The sequence below is a fragment of the Delphinus delphis genome, chromosome 12, assembly GCF_949987515.2.
Source record: "Delphinus delphis chromosome 12, mDelDel1.2, whole genome shotgun sequence".
Taxonomy (NCBI): domain Eukaryota; kingdom Metazoa; phylum Chordata; class Mammalia; order Artiodactyla; family Delphinidae; genus Delphinus; species Delphinus delphis.
In genome coordinates, this window is record NC_082694.2 from 28181239 (window position 1) to 28201108 (window position 19870).

The 19870-nt window shown below is 46.7% G+C and overlaps 1 protein-coding gene, 1 long non-coding RNA gene and 1 other non-coding gene across 4 annotated transcripts in view; 2 read left to right on the plus strand and 1 right to left on the minus strand.

Annotated features, from left to right (window-relative positions):
* Window positions 1–2276: 2276 nt before the first annotated feature.
* On the plus strand, window positions 2277–2380 carry LOC132435672 (U6 spliceosomal RNA). The gene has a single exon (XR_009521615.1). It is a non-coding gene; the product is annotated as a U6 spliceosomal RNA (small nuclear RNA).
* A 7112-nt stretch (window positions 2381–9492) lies between these two features.
* Window positions 9493–11093, minus strand: LOC132434805 (uncharacterized). Its single transcript, XR_009521420.1, has 3 exons — window positions 10987–11093; window positions 10580–10656; window positions 9493–9701 (listed from the first exon to the last, which is right to left on the minus strand). It is a non-coding gene; the product is annotated as an uncharacterized lncRNA (long non-coding RNA).
* Window positions 11094–11738: 645 nt separating this feature from the next.
* RAB11FIP5 (RAB11 family interacting protein 5) overlaps window positions 11739–19870 on the plus strand; it is a 35781-nt gene continuing 27649 nt past the window's right edge. For both annotated transcript variants that reach the window (XM_060026379.1, XM_060026381.1), the window contains exon 1: window positions 11739–12178. In XM_060026379.1, the coding sequence (XP_059882362.1) occupies window positions 11748–12178 (431 nt within the window). In that variant the 5' untranslated portion in view covers window positions 11739–11747. The remainder of the gene's footprint in view (window positions 12179–19870) is intronic.

Consider the following 19870-nt stretch of genomic DNA (forward strand, 5'->3'; position numbering starts at 1 on the left):
ACACTCTTTTTGAGCGCCAGAAGAACATTTAAACTGGCCGTGAAAGAAGCTGTAATAAATTTCATAGAATCAATATCATACAGACCATGTCATCTGCCCCTAATGCACTAAAATTAGAATAACAAAAGTCGTGCTTAAAAACATATGCCTCTTGCATTTTGCTGGTTCTGCTGTCCCCTCTGATCTCTTCTGCCTGCCCCTCCCTCATGGATTGCTAGGTGGCTGTGGGAAACTTGAAATTCTTCTCACTCTACACAGCGATTCAGGTTCTCTAGCCTCTCCTTGAAAACTCAAACCAATGTAGCATTGCCCCTGTGGACAGCAATGAGAGCCTGTGGTAAGGAGATTCTGCACAGGTAGGGAGGCCAGGCAAGGCTGGACTGCATGAGAGATGCTGAAATGATATCAACAGAGGAGTAGGAGTTACCTTGGCAAAGAGGAGGAAAGAGTGTGCCAGGGAGAGGAAATAGCAGGTGCAAAGCCCCTGTCGCAGGAAGGAGCAAGGTAAAATACAAGAGATGGAAAGGAGGCCGGCTTGACTAGGCTACTATGAGTCAGGGAGAGGCTGTACAGGTAGGTTGGCACAAGGTCATTTGGGCCTCACTGGCCAGGCTGAGGCTGGCTGCCCTTACTCTAAGAGCAATGAGAAACCATTATGATTGTTTTTGTTTTTAATTTGTTATTGTTAAATATAACACAGATTCAGAAAATCATATAAAGCAAGTGTATCATTTAATGAATTACTGTCAAGTAAACATCACAGGTGGGAGGAAACTAAGGCGACATGATGACCAAATGCAATGTGGGATCCTGGATTGGATCTTGGAAAAGAAAAAATGATGTTAATGGAAAAACTGGTGAAATCGGAATAAAGTCTGTAGTCTAGTTAATGATATTGTACCAAATGTTGGTTTCTTAGTTTGGATGAATGTACCTGTAAAATGTTAACATTAATGGAAGCTGGGTTAAGGATAAATGGGAACTCTCTGTACTAGTTTTGGAGCTTTTCTGTAAACCTAAAATTATCCCCAAAGTTAAAAAAAAAATTAAGTTGACAAATACCAAAAACATCCTCAAATCCAGAAAATAATGTAATTTTAAAAAGCTAACCACCTCACATACTTCTGTAATACTTTTCTCCTGCTGTTTTTTGGTTTCATTTGACCATGTCTTCACATAACAATGATTTTGTAATATTTTCTAAAGATAGAATAAAAGTCTTTTCTCCTTCAGACTGTGCTACAAAGCTACAGTAATCAAAAGAGTATGGTACTGGCACGAAAGCAGAGATGTAGATCAATGGAACAAAATAGAGAGCCCAGAAATAAATTCATGCACTTACGGTCAGTTAATCTACAACAAAGGAGGCAAGAATATACAATGGAGAAAAGAGAGTCTCTTCAATAAATTGTGCTGGGAAAACGGGACAGCTACATGTAAAAGAATGAAATTAGAACATTTTCTCACACCACATATAAAAATAAACTCAAAAGGGATTGAAGATCTAAATGTAAGGTCAGAAACCATAAAACTCCTAGAAGAAAACATGGACAGAACACTATTTGACATAAATTGTAGCAATATTTTCTTTTTGGCTCTGTCTCCTAGGATAAAAGAAATAAAAGCAAAAAATAAATGGGACTTAATTAAGCTTAAAATCTTTTGCACAGCAAAGGAAACCATCCACAAAACAAAAAGACAACTTACTGAATGGGAGAAAATATTTACAAATGATATGACTGATAAGGGGTTAATATCCAAAATACATAGGCAGATCATACAACTCAACATCAAAAACAAACAAACAAACAACCCAATTAAAAAATAAGCAGAAGACCTGAACAGACATTTTCCAGCGAAGAAATACAGATGGCCAACAGCCACATGAAAAAATGCACAACATTGTTAATCATCAGGGAACTGCAAATCAAAACCACAATGAGATATCACCTCACACCTCTCAGAACGGCTATCATCAAAAAGACCACAAGTAACAAATGTTGGTAAGGATGTGGAGCAAAGAGAACCCTCGTGCACTAAATGTACAAGTGAAAAGGTAAGTTGGTGCAGCCACTGTGGAAAATGGTACGGAAGTTCCTCAAAAAACTAAAAACAGAACTACCATATGATTCAGCAATTCCACTCTTTGGTATATATGTGAAGAAAATGAAAACATTAATTTGAAAAGACATATGAACTCCCAGTGTTCATACAGCATGTTTACAATGGCCAAGATATGGAAGCAACCTAAGTGTCCAACAATATACATACAGTGGGTGCTTGCTTCGGCAGCACATACACTAAAATTGGAACGATACAGAGATTAGCATGGCCCCTGCACAAGGATGACACGCAAATTCGTGAAGCGTTTCATATTTTTTAGACATTTCTCCAGAGAAGATATACAGATTGCCAACAAACACATGAAAGAATGCTCAACATCATTAATCATTAGAGAAATGCAAATCAAAACTACAACGAGATATCATCTCACACCAGTCAGAATGGCCATCATCAAAAAATCTGCAAACAATAAATGCTGGAGAGGGTGTGGAGAAAAGGGAACCCTCTTGCACTGTTGGTGGGAATGTAAATTGATACAGCCACTATGGAGAACAGTATGGAGGTTCCTTAAAAAACTAAAAATAGAACTACCATACGACCCAGCAATCCCACTACTGGGCATATGCCCTGAGAAAACCATAATTAAAAAAGAGTCATGTACCACAATGCTCATTGTAGCTCTACTTACAATAGCCAGGACATGGAAGCAACCTAAGTGTCCATCGACAGATGAATGGATAAAGAAGATGTGGCACATATATACAATGGAATATTACTCAGCCATAAAAAGGAACGAAACTGAGTTATTTGTAGTGAGGTGGATGGACCTAGAGACCGTCATACAGAGTGAAGTAAGTCAGAAAGAGAAAAACAAATACCGTATGCTAATACATATATATGGAATCTAAAAAAAAAAAATGGTCAGAAGAACATAGGAGCAAGACGGGAATAATGATGCAGACCTACTAGAGAATGGACTTGAGGATACGGGGAAGGGAAAGGGTAAGCTGGGACAAAGTGAGAGAGTGACATGGACATATATACACTACCAAACGTAAAATAGATAGCTAGTGGGAAGCAGCCGCATAGCACGGGGAGATCAGCTCGGTGCTTTGTGACCACCTAGAGAGGTGGGATAGGGAGGGTGGGAGGGAGGGAGATGCAAAAGGGAAGAGATATGGGGACATATGTATATGTATAACTGATTCACTTTGTTATAAAGCAGAAACTGACACACCATTGTAAAGCAATTATACTCTAATAAAGATGTTAAATATATATATATACACAATGGAATACTACTCAGTTCTAAAAAAGAATGAAATTTTGCCATTTGCAACAACATGGATAGACTTGGAGGATCTTATGCTTAGTGAAATAAGTCAGACAGAGAGAGACAAATACTGTATGTTATCACTTATATGTGGAATCTAAAACATAGAGCAAACGAGTGAATATAACAAAAAAGAAACAGACTCACAGATATAGAGATCAAACTAGTGGTTATAAGAGGAGAGGGAAGGGGTAGGTGCAAGATAGGAGTAGGGGATTAAGAGGTACAAACTACTATGTATAAAATAAATAAGCTAAGAGGATAGATTGTACAGCATAAGGAATATAGCCAATATTTTATAATATCTATAAAAGGAGTATAAACTTTAAAAATTGTGAATCACTATGTTGTACACCTGAAACTTATATAATCTTATTAATCAACTATATCTCAATAAAAATAAATAAACGAATTAATTTTTAAAAGGTCTTTTCTTCAAAATAACAGGTAAAACTAAAACCTAGTGTTTAAGGATCGCACTTGGGGGATGTGTTAGGGATGTACACGGCTCAGGTCCCCTCAAGGAAGGACATGTCTCATAAATTTCCTCCCACCTCTGATGGTTATCATGACCTCGACACTTTTGAAGTGTCCTACTCAGGTATTCTGAAGGATGCCCCTCAACTTGGATTTGTCTGTTGTCTTTCTCTTGTTTAGAAAGCAGCTATGAGTTTTTAGAAAGGCACAGGGTGAAATGCCCTTATAGCGTTGGGAACATGCTAATCAATATGATTTATCACCAGGGATGTTGATCTAGATCACTTGATTAAGGTGGTGTTTGCCAGGTTTTGTCACTGTAAAATTTCCATTTTTCATACTCTGTTCTTTGAAGGTGAGTCTCTGAGTCCAGTCACACACAAGGAGAGGGGAATTAAGTTCCACTTCTTGGAGGGGGCAGTATTTATTAGAATTCTTCTGTAAGGAAGAATTTTCTCTTCTCCTCATTTACTTATTTATTCATTCAATCATTTATTGATATAACTTTAGACTCATGGATATTTATTTTATTTTATGGGTTATAATCCAATACTATTGTGATATATTGTATTACTCAAATTGTTCCAGCTCTGGCCACTGGGAGTTCTTTCATGTTGGCGTCTGTGCTCTTTTGACACTACCCTTCTACTTCCCCTGCTTTTCTTCCTGAGGATTTCCTTGTTTTCTGGCTTTACAAAATCATACAAGCTCATCTTGTATTTTCCCTGCCCTAGTCCTAGAATCAGCCATTTCTCCAAAGAAATCTCCAGGGAAAGTCTGAGGATTGAAAAGAGAAGAGGGCTGAGAAATAAACCAATGTTAAGAAATGGGGGAGGAAGAGAAGCCCCTGAAGGAGACCTAGAAGTAGTGAGTGGAGGAAGAGGCAGGAGTAAACGCGTAGAAGAGCCCAGGGACTTCCCTGGTGGTCCAGCGGTTAAGACTCCCTCCGTGCTCCCAATGCAGGGGGCCTGGGTTCGATCCCTGGTCAGGGAACTAGATCCCACATGCTGCAACTAAGAGCCCGCATGCCACAACTAAAAGATCCCGCATGCTGCAACTAAAGATCCCGCATGCTGCAACTAAAGATCCCGCATGCTGCAACTAAGACCCGGCACAGCCAAATAAATAAAAATAAATTAAAAAAAAAAAAAAAAAAAAAAGAGCAGGCCCAGAGGCAGAGAGTGGGGTTGAGGGAGTTTGGAGAAGGGAGTGATTAATGCCAAAGAGAGGTCAAGTAAGATAAAGCCTGAAGGAGGGGCCTGGAATTTTGCAATCACAGATGGGGTAGGAGCTTGGAGAGCCTGGCTGCTGTGGTTTGGGGTGTGAATGAGGAAGAAGGGGATAAAGACGAGGAGGGTAAATCATCTTCAGGAAACCTGAAGGAAAGAAGGACATCGTACAGACTGATAGAGAGGGGGAGTTGTTGTTTTCTCTGTTTTTATTGGGAGAGACGAACATATTTATATGATGAGATGAAGGAACCAGTGGAGAAGAAACATAGAAATGAAGGAGGAGATGAAAGCTTAGGCTGCCCCAAGGCACAGAGAGGAAAATGGAGCACACAGGAAAACCTCTTTCTCTGAGATAGGAAAAATGCAGGTGGTCATAGGTTTGTAGGTTTGAGGTAGGAATCTGGGAATGAATATTCATGCACACTTTTTTTTTTTTTTTCCGTACGCGGGCCTCTCACTGTTGTGGCCTCTCCCGTTGCGGAGCACAGGCTCCGGACGCGCAGGCTCAGCGTCCATGGCTCACGGGCCCAGCCGCCCCGCGGCGTGTGGGATCTTCCCGGACCGGGGCACGAACCCGTGTCCCCTGCATCGGCAGGCGGACTCTCAACCACTGTGCCACCAGGGAAGCCCTTTGCACACTTTTTATGTAAGACGCATTTTTCATTTCTCCTGGGCATATTTCTAGGAGTGAAATTGCTGGGTCATATGGTAGCTCCTATGTTTAACGATTTGAGTAACTGCCTAAATGTTTTCCAAAGCAGCTGTACCATTTTATATTCCCACCAGCAATGTATGAGGGTTCCAGGGTCTCCACATCCTGACGACACTTGTTATTATCTGTCTAGAGGGAGTGAAGTGGTACTTCATTGTGGTTTTGATTTGTATCTCCTTAATGAATAATGTTTTTGATACCTTTTCATGTATGTATTGGCTATTTGTATATCTTCTTTAGGGAAGTATCTATTCAAATCATTTGCCCATTTTTTAATTGGGTTGTCTTTATTGTTGAATTATGAGTTCTTTAAATATTCTGGATACTAGCCTCTTATCACATATATGATTTAAAAATCTTTTCTCTCATCCCATAGGTTGTCTTTTTACTTTCTTGATGGTGTCTTTTGAAGGACAGGAGTTTTTAATTTTCATGAAGTCTAGTTTATCTATTTTTTCTTTGGTTGTTTGTGCTTCTGGTGTTGTATCTAAGAAGTCTTTGCCTAACCCAAGGTCATGAATATTTACTTCTGCATTTTCTTCAAAAAGCTTTATAGTTTTAGTGTTTATATTTAGGCCTATGATCTATTTTGAGTTAACTTTTGTGTATGGTGTAGCAAAGGGGTTCAACTTAATTCTTTTGCATGCAAATATCCAGCTGTCCTAACACCATTTGTTGAAAAGACCATTCTTTCCCTATGGAATGGTCTTGGCACCTTTATTGAAAAATCAGTCAGCCGTAAATACAAGGGTTTATTTCTGGAATCTCAATTCTATTCCACTGATCTATGTCTATCCTTATGCCAGTACCTCATTGTCTTGATTTGTAGTAAGTTTTGAAATCGGGAAGTGTGAATCCTCCAACTTTGCTTTTCGTTTCCAAGACTTGTTTGGCTATTCTGGGTCCCTTGCATTTCCATATGATTTCCTGGATCAGCTTGTCAATTTCTGCAAAAACAGCAGCTGGGATATTGATGGGGAATGTGTTGAATATGCAGGCCAATTTGGGGTGTATTCGCATGGTAACAGTATTAAGTCTTCCAATTCATGAAAGTGAGATATCTTTCCATTTAATTAAGTCTTTGTTAATTTCTTTCAATGATGTTTTGTAGTTTTCTTTTGTTATACTTCTTTTGTTATATTCTATTTATTTCTAAGTACTTTATTCTTTTTTATACTTTTATAAATGGAATTGTTTTAATTTTTCATTGCTAGTGTTTAGAAATACAATTGATTTTAATACATTGATCTTGTATCCTGTAACCTTCCTGTACCCATTTATTAGTTCTAATAATTTCTTAGTGGATTCCTTAGGATTTTCTATTTACAAGGTCATGTAATCTGCAAAGAGATAGTTTTACTCTTCCTTTCCAATCTGGATAGTTTTATTTTGTTTTCTTGCCTAAGTGCACTAGCTAGAACCTCCAGCACAATGTTAAATAGAAGTCGAGAGTATGGCTGTTGTTTGTAAAGATGTCAATTTTTCTCAAAACAATTTCTCTCACAATTCCAAAAAGCATTAGAGCTCATGTGGATGAATACACAGGTGAGAGTAGCTATAAAAATCTCTGAAGAAAAAGAAATAAGTAAAGATTTTCTCTTCTGCTGTATAAAGCATTTAAAAGGCAACAATAATTAAAACAGAATAGCACTGACAAAAAGATATAAATCTCAGTGGACTAGAGTACAAAGTTCAGACTCTCTCTATAGTATGTATATAAAAACTTACATGAGAAAATCAGTGGCAAAGGGATAGGGTTTTTCAATAAGTATTGGGAAACTTGGATAGCTGCTGGGGAGAGAAGGTTAGATTTTCACCTCAAATCATTCACCAAAATAGTTTCTAGAAGAATTTAAAGAGAATGAAAGAACAAAGAAAAAGCCAAACAATTTAAAAACTAGAAAAACTATGAATGGATATTTATTGGACCTGTGAGTGTGGAAGAACCTAAGCTTGAAACAATGGAAGAAATTCAACGACTTGACTACTTAACTTATGTCAAAACATATTTGCAATAAATATAAAAGACAAAGTGTTATTATTAACATAGAAAGGGTTAATATAAGTGAATAAGTTAAGGTTTCAAAGAAAATGGGCATTGAAAATAGACAATTCAGAAAATAGACAACTCACTAAAAGAGGAAATATAAATGACTAATAACTGAAAAAATGTTCAATCTCATTAGCAATCGAAGAAATGCAAATCAAACAATAAGGAGGTACAACCTTTTGCTTTGAGCAAAGATTTCTAAGATGATATTACTCATCACTGCTTACAGAATGTTGAGATAGCTCTCTCATGCTAACATTATGAAGTGATTTCCCATTATTAGGCCCATTTTATAACGTGGAAACTGAGACTCTGGGGTTCAGTAATTTGCCCAATCTCATACTGCTAGTAAGTCGTGGCACGAGGATTTGAACCCGGGCTGTGTGACTCTATTACAGTGAAGGGCCTAGAAAACAGATGTGGGAGGGAGGGCGAAGGACAGGAGGAAACGTAGCTTGAAGAGTCAGGCAAATATATTTGAAGTGCCTGTCTGGAAGGGTTATGATATTGCAGAGGGAAGCAATGAGTGGAAATTACACAAAGGACCACTCTTTCAAAGCAAGAACTGTCCCTAACGGACTAGAGAGGCCCAGGGAGGCGGTGAACACATCCAGCCCTGGGGAGGAAGAGGAAGTAGGAGGGTCCTCTCTGTAACCCTCACATCAAACTGCAGTGGGTGGGGATGGGAGGTCTCATCTTCCAGAGGAGAAAACACCTCTAGGTAACCAAGACCTCAGTGTCTTCAGAGTTTCTGCTCTTTTCTCAACTGCAGACAGCTAGCAGAGCCCGCCCTTTCTCCTAGGGCCAAGTGACCTGCAGGGGAGCCCTTCCTGGCCTCACTGCCCTCTTGCAACTGCAATCTCAGGTCAGCAGGAAGCCTGACCTTGCCAAACTATGAGGGCCAGGGCAGGAGGAAGGAGAGCGGGAGTAGCCCATCTGAGTTCTCTTTTGCCCGTTCCTGGAGCCTTGCTACTCCATGGGGGAGGCAGAGGGAGGCGGGAGGGAAGAGGCAGTCTGGTCATGTTGAAGAGCTAAGAAACAGATGAAACAGAACCATTAAAGGACAGTGACAAATATGTTAGCTGTGGTTTGGTAAAGATATCTTCATTTGCAAAGCCCCTGGGGAATCCATTCTCAGGGGCTTCATCCTGACTCTATAATCTTGGGTAAGTCTGTTAACCTTTTTTGTACCTCAATTTCTTCATCTGTAAAATGGGTATGACAACATTTCCCGCTTTATTGACTTCAGACGATGTAGTGCTTAGGTGACCAACAAGCTAGTGTGAGGGCAGAGTACCAGAGGCAGTAGAGTCACTCAGACCTGAGTTCAAGTCCACTATCTGCAATTTTCCAGTTAGAAACTTGGGGAAAATCACCCAAACTTTAGCTGCTTTAGCTTCCTCATCCGTGAAGCTGAGAGTAGCAACAGCACCTGCCTTAAATGGTTGTCTTCAGGGGTAAATGAGATAGTACACATAAAGTAGATGCCAGGACCAGGATTCCACAGCCCACAGGTTTAACCATTACAGTACAGTTGCCTCACAACCATAATGCATATAAAACAACAACATATAGTGTAAAGACTGGAAAGCAATACAACAAATTGTTAACAGTGTTTATTTCTGAACAGTGATATTCTAATCTATTTTCATTTCCTTCTTTATATTTTTCTATATTTTCCAAATAACTTATAATCAGAAAAAAAACTATATATGAATTTCAGATGCTTTGAGATCATTTGTGATGGTTTCCACTGTGTTAAAATCTTTGACAATATTTTCTCATGTCATCTTCTCAGCAACTGTTTCAAGTAGGAATCATCATTCCCATTTTCTAGATCAGGAAAGAAGGCTGAGAGGTTAGAGAGCTGACTTAATCTTCAGGTCTTATTGCTGCTAAGTGGCAGAGAGCCAAGATCCTTAGGCAGATCTGGCTGTCTCCAAAGCTAGGTGCTGTCCACAGGGATGCTGGGCTATGGGGCTCAGTGTGGAGAAATCCTCCACCCCATTTTGATCACAGTTAAGGTGGAAGGTTGTTAGGATTGAGCCTTGGTGCATATGCTCCCATGAGTCTCGGGTGCCCGGTGTACAACCATATTCCTGGTAGGGGACATGGCCCGGAAAGTGGGATTTTGGTATCCTCCTTTCACAGCATAAAAAAGTCAAGAGGTACTGTGGAGAGTCTCCCCAAGAAGAAATAAAGGTTTCCACTGTCAAGGTATCCAATAGAGGAACTAAAAAAAAAAAAAAGCATAACTACATAGGATTGAGGGAGGGAAGTGGGTGTGAGCTACATCATTATCTATCATAGGAGGAAGACAATAGATAATGGCCAGTCCTGAAAACTCTAGATATAGTTATGTAAGCATTTTATGTAGAAATATGGAGGTAACTACCAGGCCTGAAAACACAAATGGCTTTAAGTGGTTATCCCTGGAATGAGGGGTGGAAAGGGAATTTTTTGCTTTTCATCATAAGCGTTTCTGTCCCATTTGATTTTTTTACTTTATTTTGTTTTTAGCTGTGTGTTACATGTCTTTTTAAAAATACTATTTTTAATACAGGCTCTGAAAGTTAAAAAGAAAAGTACAGACTTTGGGGTCATCTGTGTGGATTCACATCCCACCTCTGCCAGTTACGGATCTTGGGCAGGTTAACCTCCCTAAGCTGCAACTTTACCTTCCTGAAAATAAGGATAAAAACCATACTTACCCCACAGGGTTGTTTTGGGGATAAAATGAGGTAACGCATGTAAAGCACACGGACCAGCATTGACCGAAATTCAGCATCTGTAATTATTAACCATTGTTATCATTATTAATAATAAACCAAGCGTGCAAGTAATACCCAGGGCTTTGCACATAGTAGGCACTTAATGGGTGTAAGTAATTGTTTAAAACCTCCACCAGAGCCTATAATTTCCCCCAACTCGTGACGCATAAGCCCCAGCGGCCCAAGGGAACACTTAAATACTGATGTGGTTACTCATTTGTTCATCACTCTGTTCTCCGCCGCAGTGTCCGCAGAGGGCGAGCCCTGCTCCCTGGACTCCCGCGCCAGGTTCTGGCTGCACACGTGATTCCTCCCGCGCGCGGAGGAGGGAGACAGCGGCAGCTCACCCGCTTTCAGGTCGCTGATGCGGGGCCATCACGTGGCGCAGCGTGAATCACTTCTGGTTTCACGCAGGCATCTTCCCGGGCAGGGGCGGGCTGGAGGAGGGGGAGTGCCGCTCGAGACTGGGGAGCGGCCCTGGTCCGCATCGCTCCCACTGGCCAGCGCCAAGGGGATGGCCATGCCGGGAGGGACGGGGCGGGGCAGTTTTACGGCGACAGCTTTCCGGAGCAGGGACGTCTTGAAGGACGACTTGGGATTGGCCGGGAGACGCGGAGCGGGCATTTCATACCCGGCCGAGGGTGCCGCGCTGCCTGCAGGCGAGGCGGGGTTTCCTGGGGACCAACGCGGGAGCCCCCCCCTACCCCCGCGGAGGCCTTGCGCCCCGCCCACGGTCCTCGCGGCGCTCAGCGACCCTCCAGCTCCAGGCTGGTCTGCAGCAGACGGGGCGAGGGCGTGCGGGCCACCATCCCCAAGCTCTGCCGCACCTCGGCGCGGGTACGGGTTAGGTCGCGAGTCGCGGGACGCCGGCCGCTAGGCGGGGCGGGAGGCGGGGCGCTGACGTCGCGGCGCGGCCGGCAGCCGGGAGGCGGGGAGGCAGCGGCCGGCTCGGCCCAGCCCAGCCCGCAGCTGCGGCGGCCGAGCCTGTGGGCGGCGGCGGCGCTCCGAGCCGGATCCTGACCGCCCTCCGCCGCTGCCCAGTTTCTCACTTGGTCCGGGTGTCCACGCCTGGTTCGGCCAGCCCTCACCCGTCGCCGCTTCCCCCGCCATGGCCCTGGTACGGGGCGCCGAGACGGCGGCTGGGCCCTCCCGCTGGCTACCCACGCACGTCCAGGTGACTGTGCTGCGGGCCCGCGGGCTGCGGGGCAAGAGCTCGGGCGCGGGCAGCACCAGCGACGCGTATACGGTGATCCAGGTGGGCCGTGAGAAGTACAGCACGTCGGTGGTAGAGAAGACGCTGGGATGCCCCGAGTGGCGCGAAGAGTGCTCCTTCGAGCTGCCGCCCGGCGCCCTGGACGGCCTGCTACGGGCGCAGGAGACCGACGCGGGCCCGGCGCCCTGGGCCGCGGGCTCCGCCGCCGCCTGCCAGCTAGTGCTTACCACCATGCACCGCTCGCTCATCGGCGTCGACAAGTTCCTGGGCCAGGCCGTGGTGGCGCTGGACGAGGTCTTCGGCGCAGGCCGCGCCCAGCACACACAGTGAGTGAGGGGCGCGCGGGAGCGGAAACGGTTAAGGGCCTCTTGGGGCGTGGCTGGGGAGACGCAGGACCCCGAACCTCGGCCTGGGCGGTGCGACCTTTTGCCTAGCGCTCAAGGGCATAAACCGACAAGTTGGTTCTTCGCATAACGGAATCTCCTTCCGATCCCCAGATGTGCGCTGGGCTGTGCTTGGCCGCTGGTGTGTCCTTGGAAGGCCGGGGGGAGGTGAGAATGGTGGCCTATTGTTAGGAGTAGATTGTCAAGTAAAGTTAGGAGTGGGATCCAGAGGCTCTTGGACTGTGGGAAACTCAAGAAGGAAAATCTTGTGGCCATTCCCAGGGCCTCCGGGCGTGTTTCACTTTCCTCGAAGGGGAGGGAACTGCCTTCGGGCGCCTGTTCCACACCAGGCCCGCAGGGGAATGGGAAGGCCCTGCCTCGCCCTGTGGGGGAAAGAAGGTGCAGTGTTGTCCTCGAGGAGGGCAGAGGATGAACGGAGACGCCCCACCAAATCTAGAGGCTGCAGAGGGCATCTGCTTCTTGCCTGGTACTGGGATGCCCTCTGTTGCTTAGAGACGCCCCCGATTCTTCCCTTCTGTGTCTCTGGTCTGAGAACAGGAGACCCTTTCAGTAAAGGAAGGAAACGCTTTAATCAGGCTTCAAGCATCTTGACTGAGGTGGAGGCAGCACGTGCTTAATGGACAGCAGGAGACAATCTCCCAGTCAGTTAAACCTAGAAGGGCCAGAGGGTTTACCAGTGGGTTTTAAAAAATCATTTATTTTGGCAGCGTTTAACTTTCCCTGTGTTAAGATCAAGGCTTCAGGCTTGGAGCCTCATTTCCTGTTTTGGGCTTGGGCAGGATCCGGAAGCCTGTCCGCAGGGCTGACAACCTGCCCTGGGTCACTCAAGTGTTTAACTGGGGTGACGCCACCCCTAGGCCCATGGGCCCTGGATGGGGAGGGTAAGGGGTTGGTGACAGTTGCTGGAAAGGTTTACCCAAGTGGAATGGCATCCAACTGAGTAAATCTAGGAAGGCTTGCTGGAGAAGGATGAGCCTGGTACAAACCCAAATGAAAGCAGGATTTGGATAGAAAAGGATCTGACCTTGAACATTTCAAAAATGTGGGTAGAGAAGGCCTTCATGGCTCTTTGCAGCCTGGGGTGGGAAAGGGGTTAGCATAGGGCAGGTTTGGGCAGGGCTGTGACTTAGCTCCATCTCCCCCTCCCCTGGCCTTCTCTCCTTCCCTCATGACTTGCTGTTTGGTTGCTGGGTGTGGATCATGTGGTATAGTTTGGCCCTTGTTTTGTTTTTTTCCTCCCCTTTTCTGTCCTTTCCCTCTTGCCTGGCTCAGGGAGCCCAAGGGGGTGGGGGTGAGGCAGAAAGCTCTCCTCTGGCTCTCGTAGCCCTTTCTTCTTCTGAAGAGGCTCCTGTCCCCAAATTCATTCCACCCCTTTCTTTCCCAGTCCTTCAGTCTCCACCTCTCAGCTAATCTGACCCGACTGGTAGATAACACATCTCGGGCTGGGGGTGGGGGGCACTAGAGGGGAGACTAAGGGGCAGACAGAAAAAGTCTCAGCTTGTGGGGAGTGGCTTCTGTGAGGTCAGTGACTTGCACGGGGTGGGGGAGGGGCTTTGATTTTTTCTTCAGTTCCTGCTCTTGCTTTCTTCTTGGCCTCTGGCTCTTCCTTAACTGAGCTGTCTATGTCTGTCGGCCCATGTGCGCCTGTTAGCAGCCAAGGACAGTCCCCTTGATCTGAATGGGAGCCTTATTTACTTTATAGAAGTCATCTTTTCCACCAGGATCTTTCCACACCCACCTGGCTGCCTTTCCTCTGATGCATTGACCTGGGTTATTTATAGAACCTGGAGGGGGCAGGAGGAGGGGGACTTGTAGTGGGCAGCAGGAAAGTCTGTGAAATCAGCCTGATCTTTTAGTTTACTGGACCAAACAGCGTGCCCACTGACAGAGGGTGAGGGCTGCTGACGCCACTCCGGTTTGCACCTTCCACCTCTGGCTCTCATGGCCACCCTTGGTGGCCTTTCCTGGAGCATCTTGGCGTGAGCTGCTAAGATAGTGAGTCTGCACATTTTCCATTGGGGAGAGGACTGGGGTGTGCCCTCCTCAGCTTTGGATAATGGTGGCAGAGAACTCCAGAAGAGCACATCATAGCCGTGTGTTGCCCAAACAGAACTCCATTGGGGAAAGGCAGTCTCACGGTTAAGAGGAGGGGCCTGTGGAGTTGCAGATTCCCTTCCAAACCTGCCACCTTGTGGCCAGTCAAGTAAACTCTTGGTGCCTCAGTTTTCTCATCTGTAAAATGGGGCTAATTTATACCTTGACAGGATTGATGTAATGGATGAAATGCGTATGTAATTAGAGCATCTAGTGCAGTTCCTGGATATGCCTGGTGGTCAGTGAACAGCAGTGATGGTGGAGTGAGGTTTTAGTAGCCTGGTAGCTGTGATCTGGGAGATGTCCCCTGTCTCAGAGGAGCCTTTCATGTGATAGGAGGAGGTAATACAGAACTTAGCGTAGTCCTGGAAAGCCCCAGGACTGTGGTGGCAGGGTACTCACAGAAGTATGAGAGCTCCTCATGAAATGAGCTGGCCCTTCACAGCCCTCCACTACTCTCTTTGCTGCCAGAGTCTTGAGAACTGGGGCTAGTCTTGTGAGGCCTCTGCAGTTCTGAAGCCACACTCAGATCAGCTTGCCAGCTCCGCAGCTGTCCTCCATGGCAGGGCAGCATAGTGTTTAAGAACGTGGAGACTGAGGTTTCACTCCCAGTTCTATCACTTACTAGCAGGCAAATTACTTAACCCGTTTCCTCGTTTCTGAAAAGGTAACCCATGATAACAATCATAGAGTTGTACAAATTAAATAAGACAGGATCTCTAAAAAACTTTAGTATCATTTTAGACACATAGCAGGTTTTCAAGATATTAGTGTTGGGTTACTCTCAGGGCCCTCATTATGTGAGGGTGGTGATGATGGGGGCTGGGGTTCTAGGTGCCTCAACAGCCCCCAAAGCTCCTTTGTTAGTGGGGTGCTCTTTGAGGTGAGGGATTTCACTGGAGGCTTCCAACTGATTGAAGAGAAAATTGTCAAAACAACATGTAATGTAATACACAAGGAAACTAGTTATAACCGTCTCCCTCAGTAAAGCCCTAGTGGATCATCATGGGTCTCAGAATCCCAAGAGCTGCTTCTTTATTGATTTGGCCATGCTGTGCTGCTTGCAGGATCTTAGTTCGCCAACCAGGGATCAAACCCGGGCCCCTGCAGTGAAAGCGCCGAGTCCTAACCACTGGACCACCTGGGAATTCCCTCTTTAGCTTCTTTAGATGCGTCCTTTCTGATTTTTACTTCACCACCATCCATAGTACTCCCCAGTGCGTGCTCGTGTGGAGTGAAGTGGTCCCTTCTGTAAGTAGCCCCCTTCCTGGGCCTGTTGGATGGATGGCTAGAGTCTGGCCCCTTGGGAAGGCCAAGTCTGTGGGCTCGGTTTGGGTTAAAACGTGACCATGGGCAGGCTGCAAATGTGGCCCCCTAAGAGGCTCTGTCAGCCCTGGTCAGACCTGTCTCATTGATTTTATAAGGGCCTATGGGAGGCCTGTGGCTGAGGATGACTTAGGTTGGAGACCAGAGCTTTCTGCCTGGCTGATGGTGGTGGCCTGAGACCTCCTCGAGGAGGGCGGGCTTGGGGGCAATAGGAGAGGCAGCTGAGGCAAATGCAGCCTGCTGGCCTAAGGTACACCTAAGGTGGGCATGGTCTTTGAGGGCCTCCATCTGTCCCTTAGCCTCCAGATGGCCTGTGTATTGCTGTTGTAGGTAGATGGTGCGTGACCCACAGCCTTATCATGTTTGCAGCTGTGACTGCTCCCCAGGAAGCAGCTGAGGCCGCGAGGGTCCTTGGCTTTGGCTCCTGTTCCAACCCCCGACCTGGCTGCTGGGCAAGTCTGCTTTGGCCGCGGGAAGGGTGTGGCTGTACTTAAAAGCAGCAGTTAGGGCAGAGGCTGCATCTCCCTGAGTTATGGGGCAGTTTTTATCTGGGGTTGCTTGAGCAGCAGTGTCTGGGGAGTGGGGAGTGACTCTGCCGTCAGACTGAGCGGCTTCCCCTTCCCTCTGCATCTGGCCCCATTCTCCCCTCCCTGCAGGCAGCCAGGGACAGGCGCAACTCAGCAGAGCTCCATCCTAGCGACCTTGAGGGCTGTCCCTTTCTTCTGATGGGGGCTGTCTAAACTCTTTTTATTGCTGCCAACCTGGTGCTGTGACGCGCTCTCCAGCGATGCTAAACAGCTGGTCTGGCCTCGTCCAGATGTTTCCCCTGCCTTTCCCACCCTGTGCTGGGACAGATAATTAACACAATGACAGGAGCTCTGTATGCTCTCCGGGAATCAGTACCCTATTTTTTCCTGTGCAGGGCCGACCTCTGCAAAATAGTGTGGTCATGAAGAAGCTTTGCCCTTCCCCACAGCCAAGTAATAAAAATAAGTCTGCGATGTGGGTCCTTTATGCACCTGGCAGTCCTGTTAAGGAAGATTCTGATGGCTTTGCCCTTACTGAGTTGTCCTGTGGGGGTGGTCCTGGGCCCAGGTCTCTCCGCAGTGAGCAGAATAAGCAAGTTCAGCTCCCAGGAAGCAGCGCTACAGAGTTGCCGGGAGGGGCTTTGTCACGGGCCACCTTGACCTTCAGCTGACCCTGGGGGTGGCGAGGAGAAGCACAGCCCTTAATCATGGAATTCTGATGTCAGAACTGGAAGAGTGCTTAGAAGAGTGGAAATTGAGGCTGGGGAGGGAGAGTGACAGGCTCTCAGCTACTCTGCAGTTAGGGAGGGTGGGGCTCTGTGTGGTTTCTCTTAGGCCCTGACAGCCTGAAGAGCTGTCAGATTTGGGATAAGGAAGAGACGGCATTTGGGAAGCTGAGTGCATCCCAAGGTTTCTGTGGAAGTGCCTGAGAGGTTTTAGGGAGAGAGGGACATTTCAGCTGGGAGGGGGAGGGAGCCTTGGGGCTTCCTTGAGACCCGGAAGGACGTCTAATCCACAGGCCTTTCTGCCTGGGCAGAGGACGAGGGAGGCCACTGGTTGGGTGGGAAGTTCAAAGGAGGGGAGGACATGGACACAGCAGCCCGCATGCCCAGAGGGTGCAGTCTTATTAGGAGGACAGACCCCCACATTTGGAGGAAGGGCCATAGCCAGCTGCCGTATTTTGGGGCCTAGCCAGGGAGCACTGGAGATGTTCAGAGCAGACGGAAGCCCTGCGCTCAGCTCTGGTCAGGGAAGGCCTCCCTGAGGAGGAGATGTACACCGGGCCTGTCAGGCTGGCCATCAGAGATCCTGGTCTGCCACCCCACCTTCTCTGAGTTCCCATATGGACGGCATGTAGCACTCCATTTTGGAGGATTGTCATAGCCTTCTTTGTCTAGCATATCATTTATTAAGCCGTTTTTAGGTGCTGGCACTGTCCTAAGGATTTGACTTACATCAGCTTATAGCAACCCCTTGAGGTGTAGGTACTGTTACTGTGTTTAACGAGTGAAGAAACTGAGGCACATAGAGGTGAAGTGACTTTTTGTTTTAAAGATTGTTTTCTTTTGATGTGGACCATTTTTAAAGTCTTTATTGAATTTGTTACAATATTGCTTCTGTGTTATGTTTTGGTTTCTTGGCCGCAGGGCATGTGGGATCTTAGCTCCTCGACCAGGGATGGAACCCGCACCCCCTTCGTTGGAAGGCAGAGTCTTATCCACTGGACCACCAGGGAAGCCCTAAAGTGGCTTTTCTAAAGGCACACAGTACATGGCAGTCAGGATTTGTACTGAGACAGCCGGGCTCCTGATTCTGTGCTCTTCGCCACCATGCTGTAACACCCATCTTGGTCCTCTCCCATGTCTCCCAGGGTTCAGCTTTGCATGGAAGTTGGTGCTCAGCAGCTGCCCTCCTTAGGGTTCCTCTCTCCTCCCCAAAGCCCATCTCTTTGGTTAGGCTTGGGGGCTCTGGAAGCATGACCTGCTTCTCCTGTGTGAGGCCTTGGCTGGTAGGGGTAAGTGCATTTAGTCTGCAGCTCCGTGTCTGGTTATATCTTTCTCAGGGGATGGGGGTGTTGCCTGGTGCATTGGGAAAGAGGGTATCACTGCCACTAGACTGTCTCACAGGAGCCGGGGGAGGCCTGGAAAGCTCTGCCTTGGCCCCGGGCACCGCCCCCCCCCACCCCCCGGGAGGTTTGCTCCCATTGGCTTGTGCAGTAGAGCTGGGCTTGGGATCATCAACAGATATAAGACTTCCTGACCTTTCCCAAGAAATCACATGCTTGTTTTACTGTGACAGAACGCTCTGAGCCATCCATTCCTCCTCCTACAGTCATGTAGTCGTTTGCTTTTTTTTTTCCCCCTTTCTTTTGTTCAACATCTAGGAAGCAATTACTGGGCAACGACTGTGCCTAGGTCAGGGCTTTGGAGGAAACATGAGAAAGAAAATATAAAGCCCTTTCCCTAGAAGGGCAAAAATATGTTTGAGACAAGACTTAACACAGGAAGGATAATTAACCAACAAAGCAGCATATACAAAATATGAGAGAAGGAAAGGGTCAGAAGAAGGACCAACTCACCAGGGTTGGAGTGATCAGGGTGGGCTGCCTATAGGAGGCTGGACCTTGAATGACAGGTGGGGCGTGGTGGTGGCTGGGTGAGTTTCTGGGAGGGAGACCCAGAAGGGAGGGAAGGAAGGGAAGGTGGGTGTGGTGGGGCTGAGCCAAGAGAGGGAGTGGAGGGGAGCCAAGCTTAGTTTCCTATGTGCCTCTCTCAGCAAAACAACCTGGCTTTCTTTACTTCTTATTTCTTTTTGAGTAGTTTACCTGGTTCAAAATTCTAAAGATACATAGGGTTCACAGTGAAAAATCTCCCTTGTCCCGACCTTGAGTCACCCAGCTCCTCTCTTCAGAAGCAGTCAACATTACCAGTTCTTATATGCTTTTAAAAGCCAATGCGTTATAGATTTCTTCTCCCTCTCCCATTGTGTTTGCACAAGTGCAGCCTTCTTCACACACACAGGTCTGTACCTATGATAAGTCTGGCTTCCCCACACAGGGGTATTATTGCTTGTCTCCACCTGTTTCAAGTCTGAACTGAGACCCTGGCAGGAAGACAGCCACTACTTAGTTTTGTCCTCCGTGACTCAAGACCCTGTTTGGGGTGAATATGGGGTTAGGAGCAAACTGGGGAGGGGAGTTTGGTTAAGTAGAATTTCTTCCTTATTCCCTTGTCTCCCCTGGGAGAGGTCATCCTGCTGATTTTCTCCTTTCTCTTGGGCGGGGTCATCACTCTTTGGTCCTGGGCCACCTCGCTCCCAAGGGGCTGATGACAGCCTATAAAAGGCCCTGACAGACAATAAACCCAAATCTTTACGTGTGGGTTGGCCTACTTTTCAGAGTGCTTTCCCAGCACCTCACTTCCTTCTTCCCTGAGGGCAGGGAGGGTGACCCCCATTTTTACTGAGGTCAAGACTGGGGTCTCAGGAGTGGAATGACTGATCCAAGGTCACATGATTCATTAGTGGCAGCCAGATTTCTAACCTCCTGAGCCCAGTGCTTTTTCCCTACATCATGCTTTCAACTATACATACTTCTATTGCTGTGTGGTTAGACTTGGCTCCAAGCAGGCGTGGGTCCCTGGCCTCTGTCCGAGGCAAGCTGACAAAG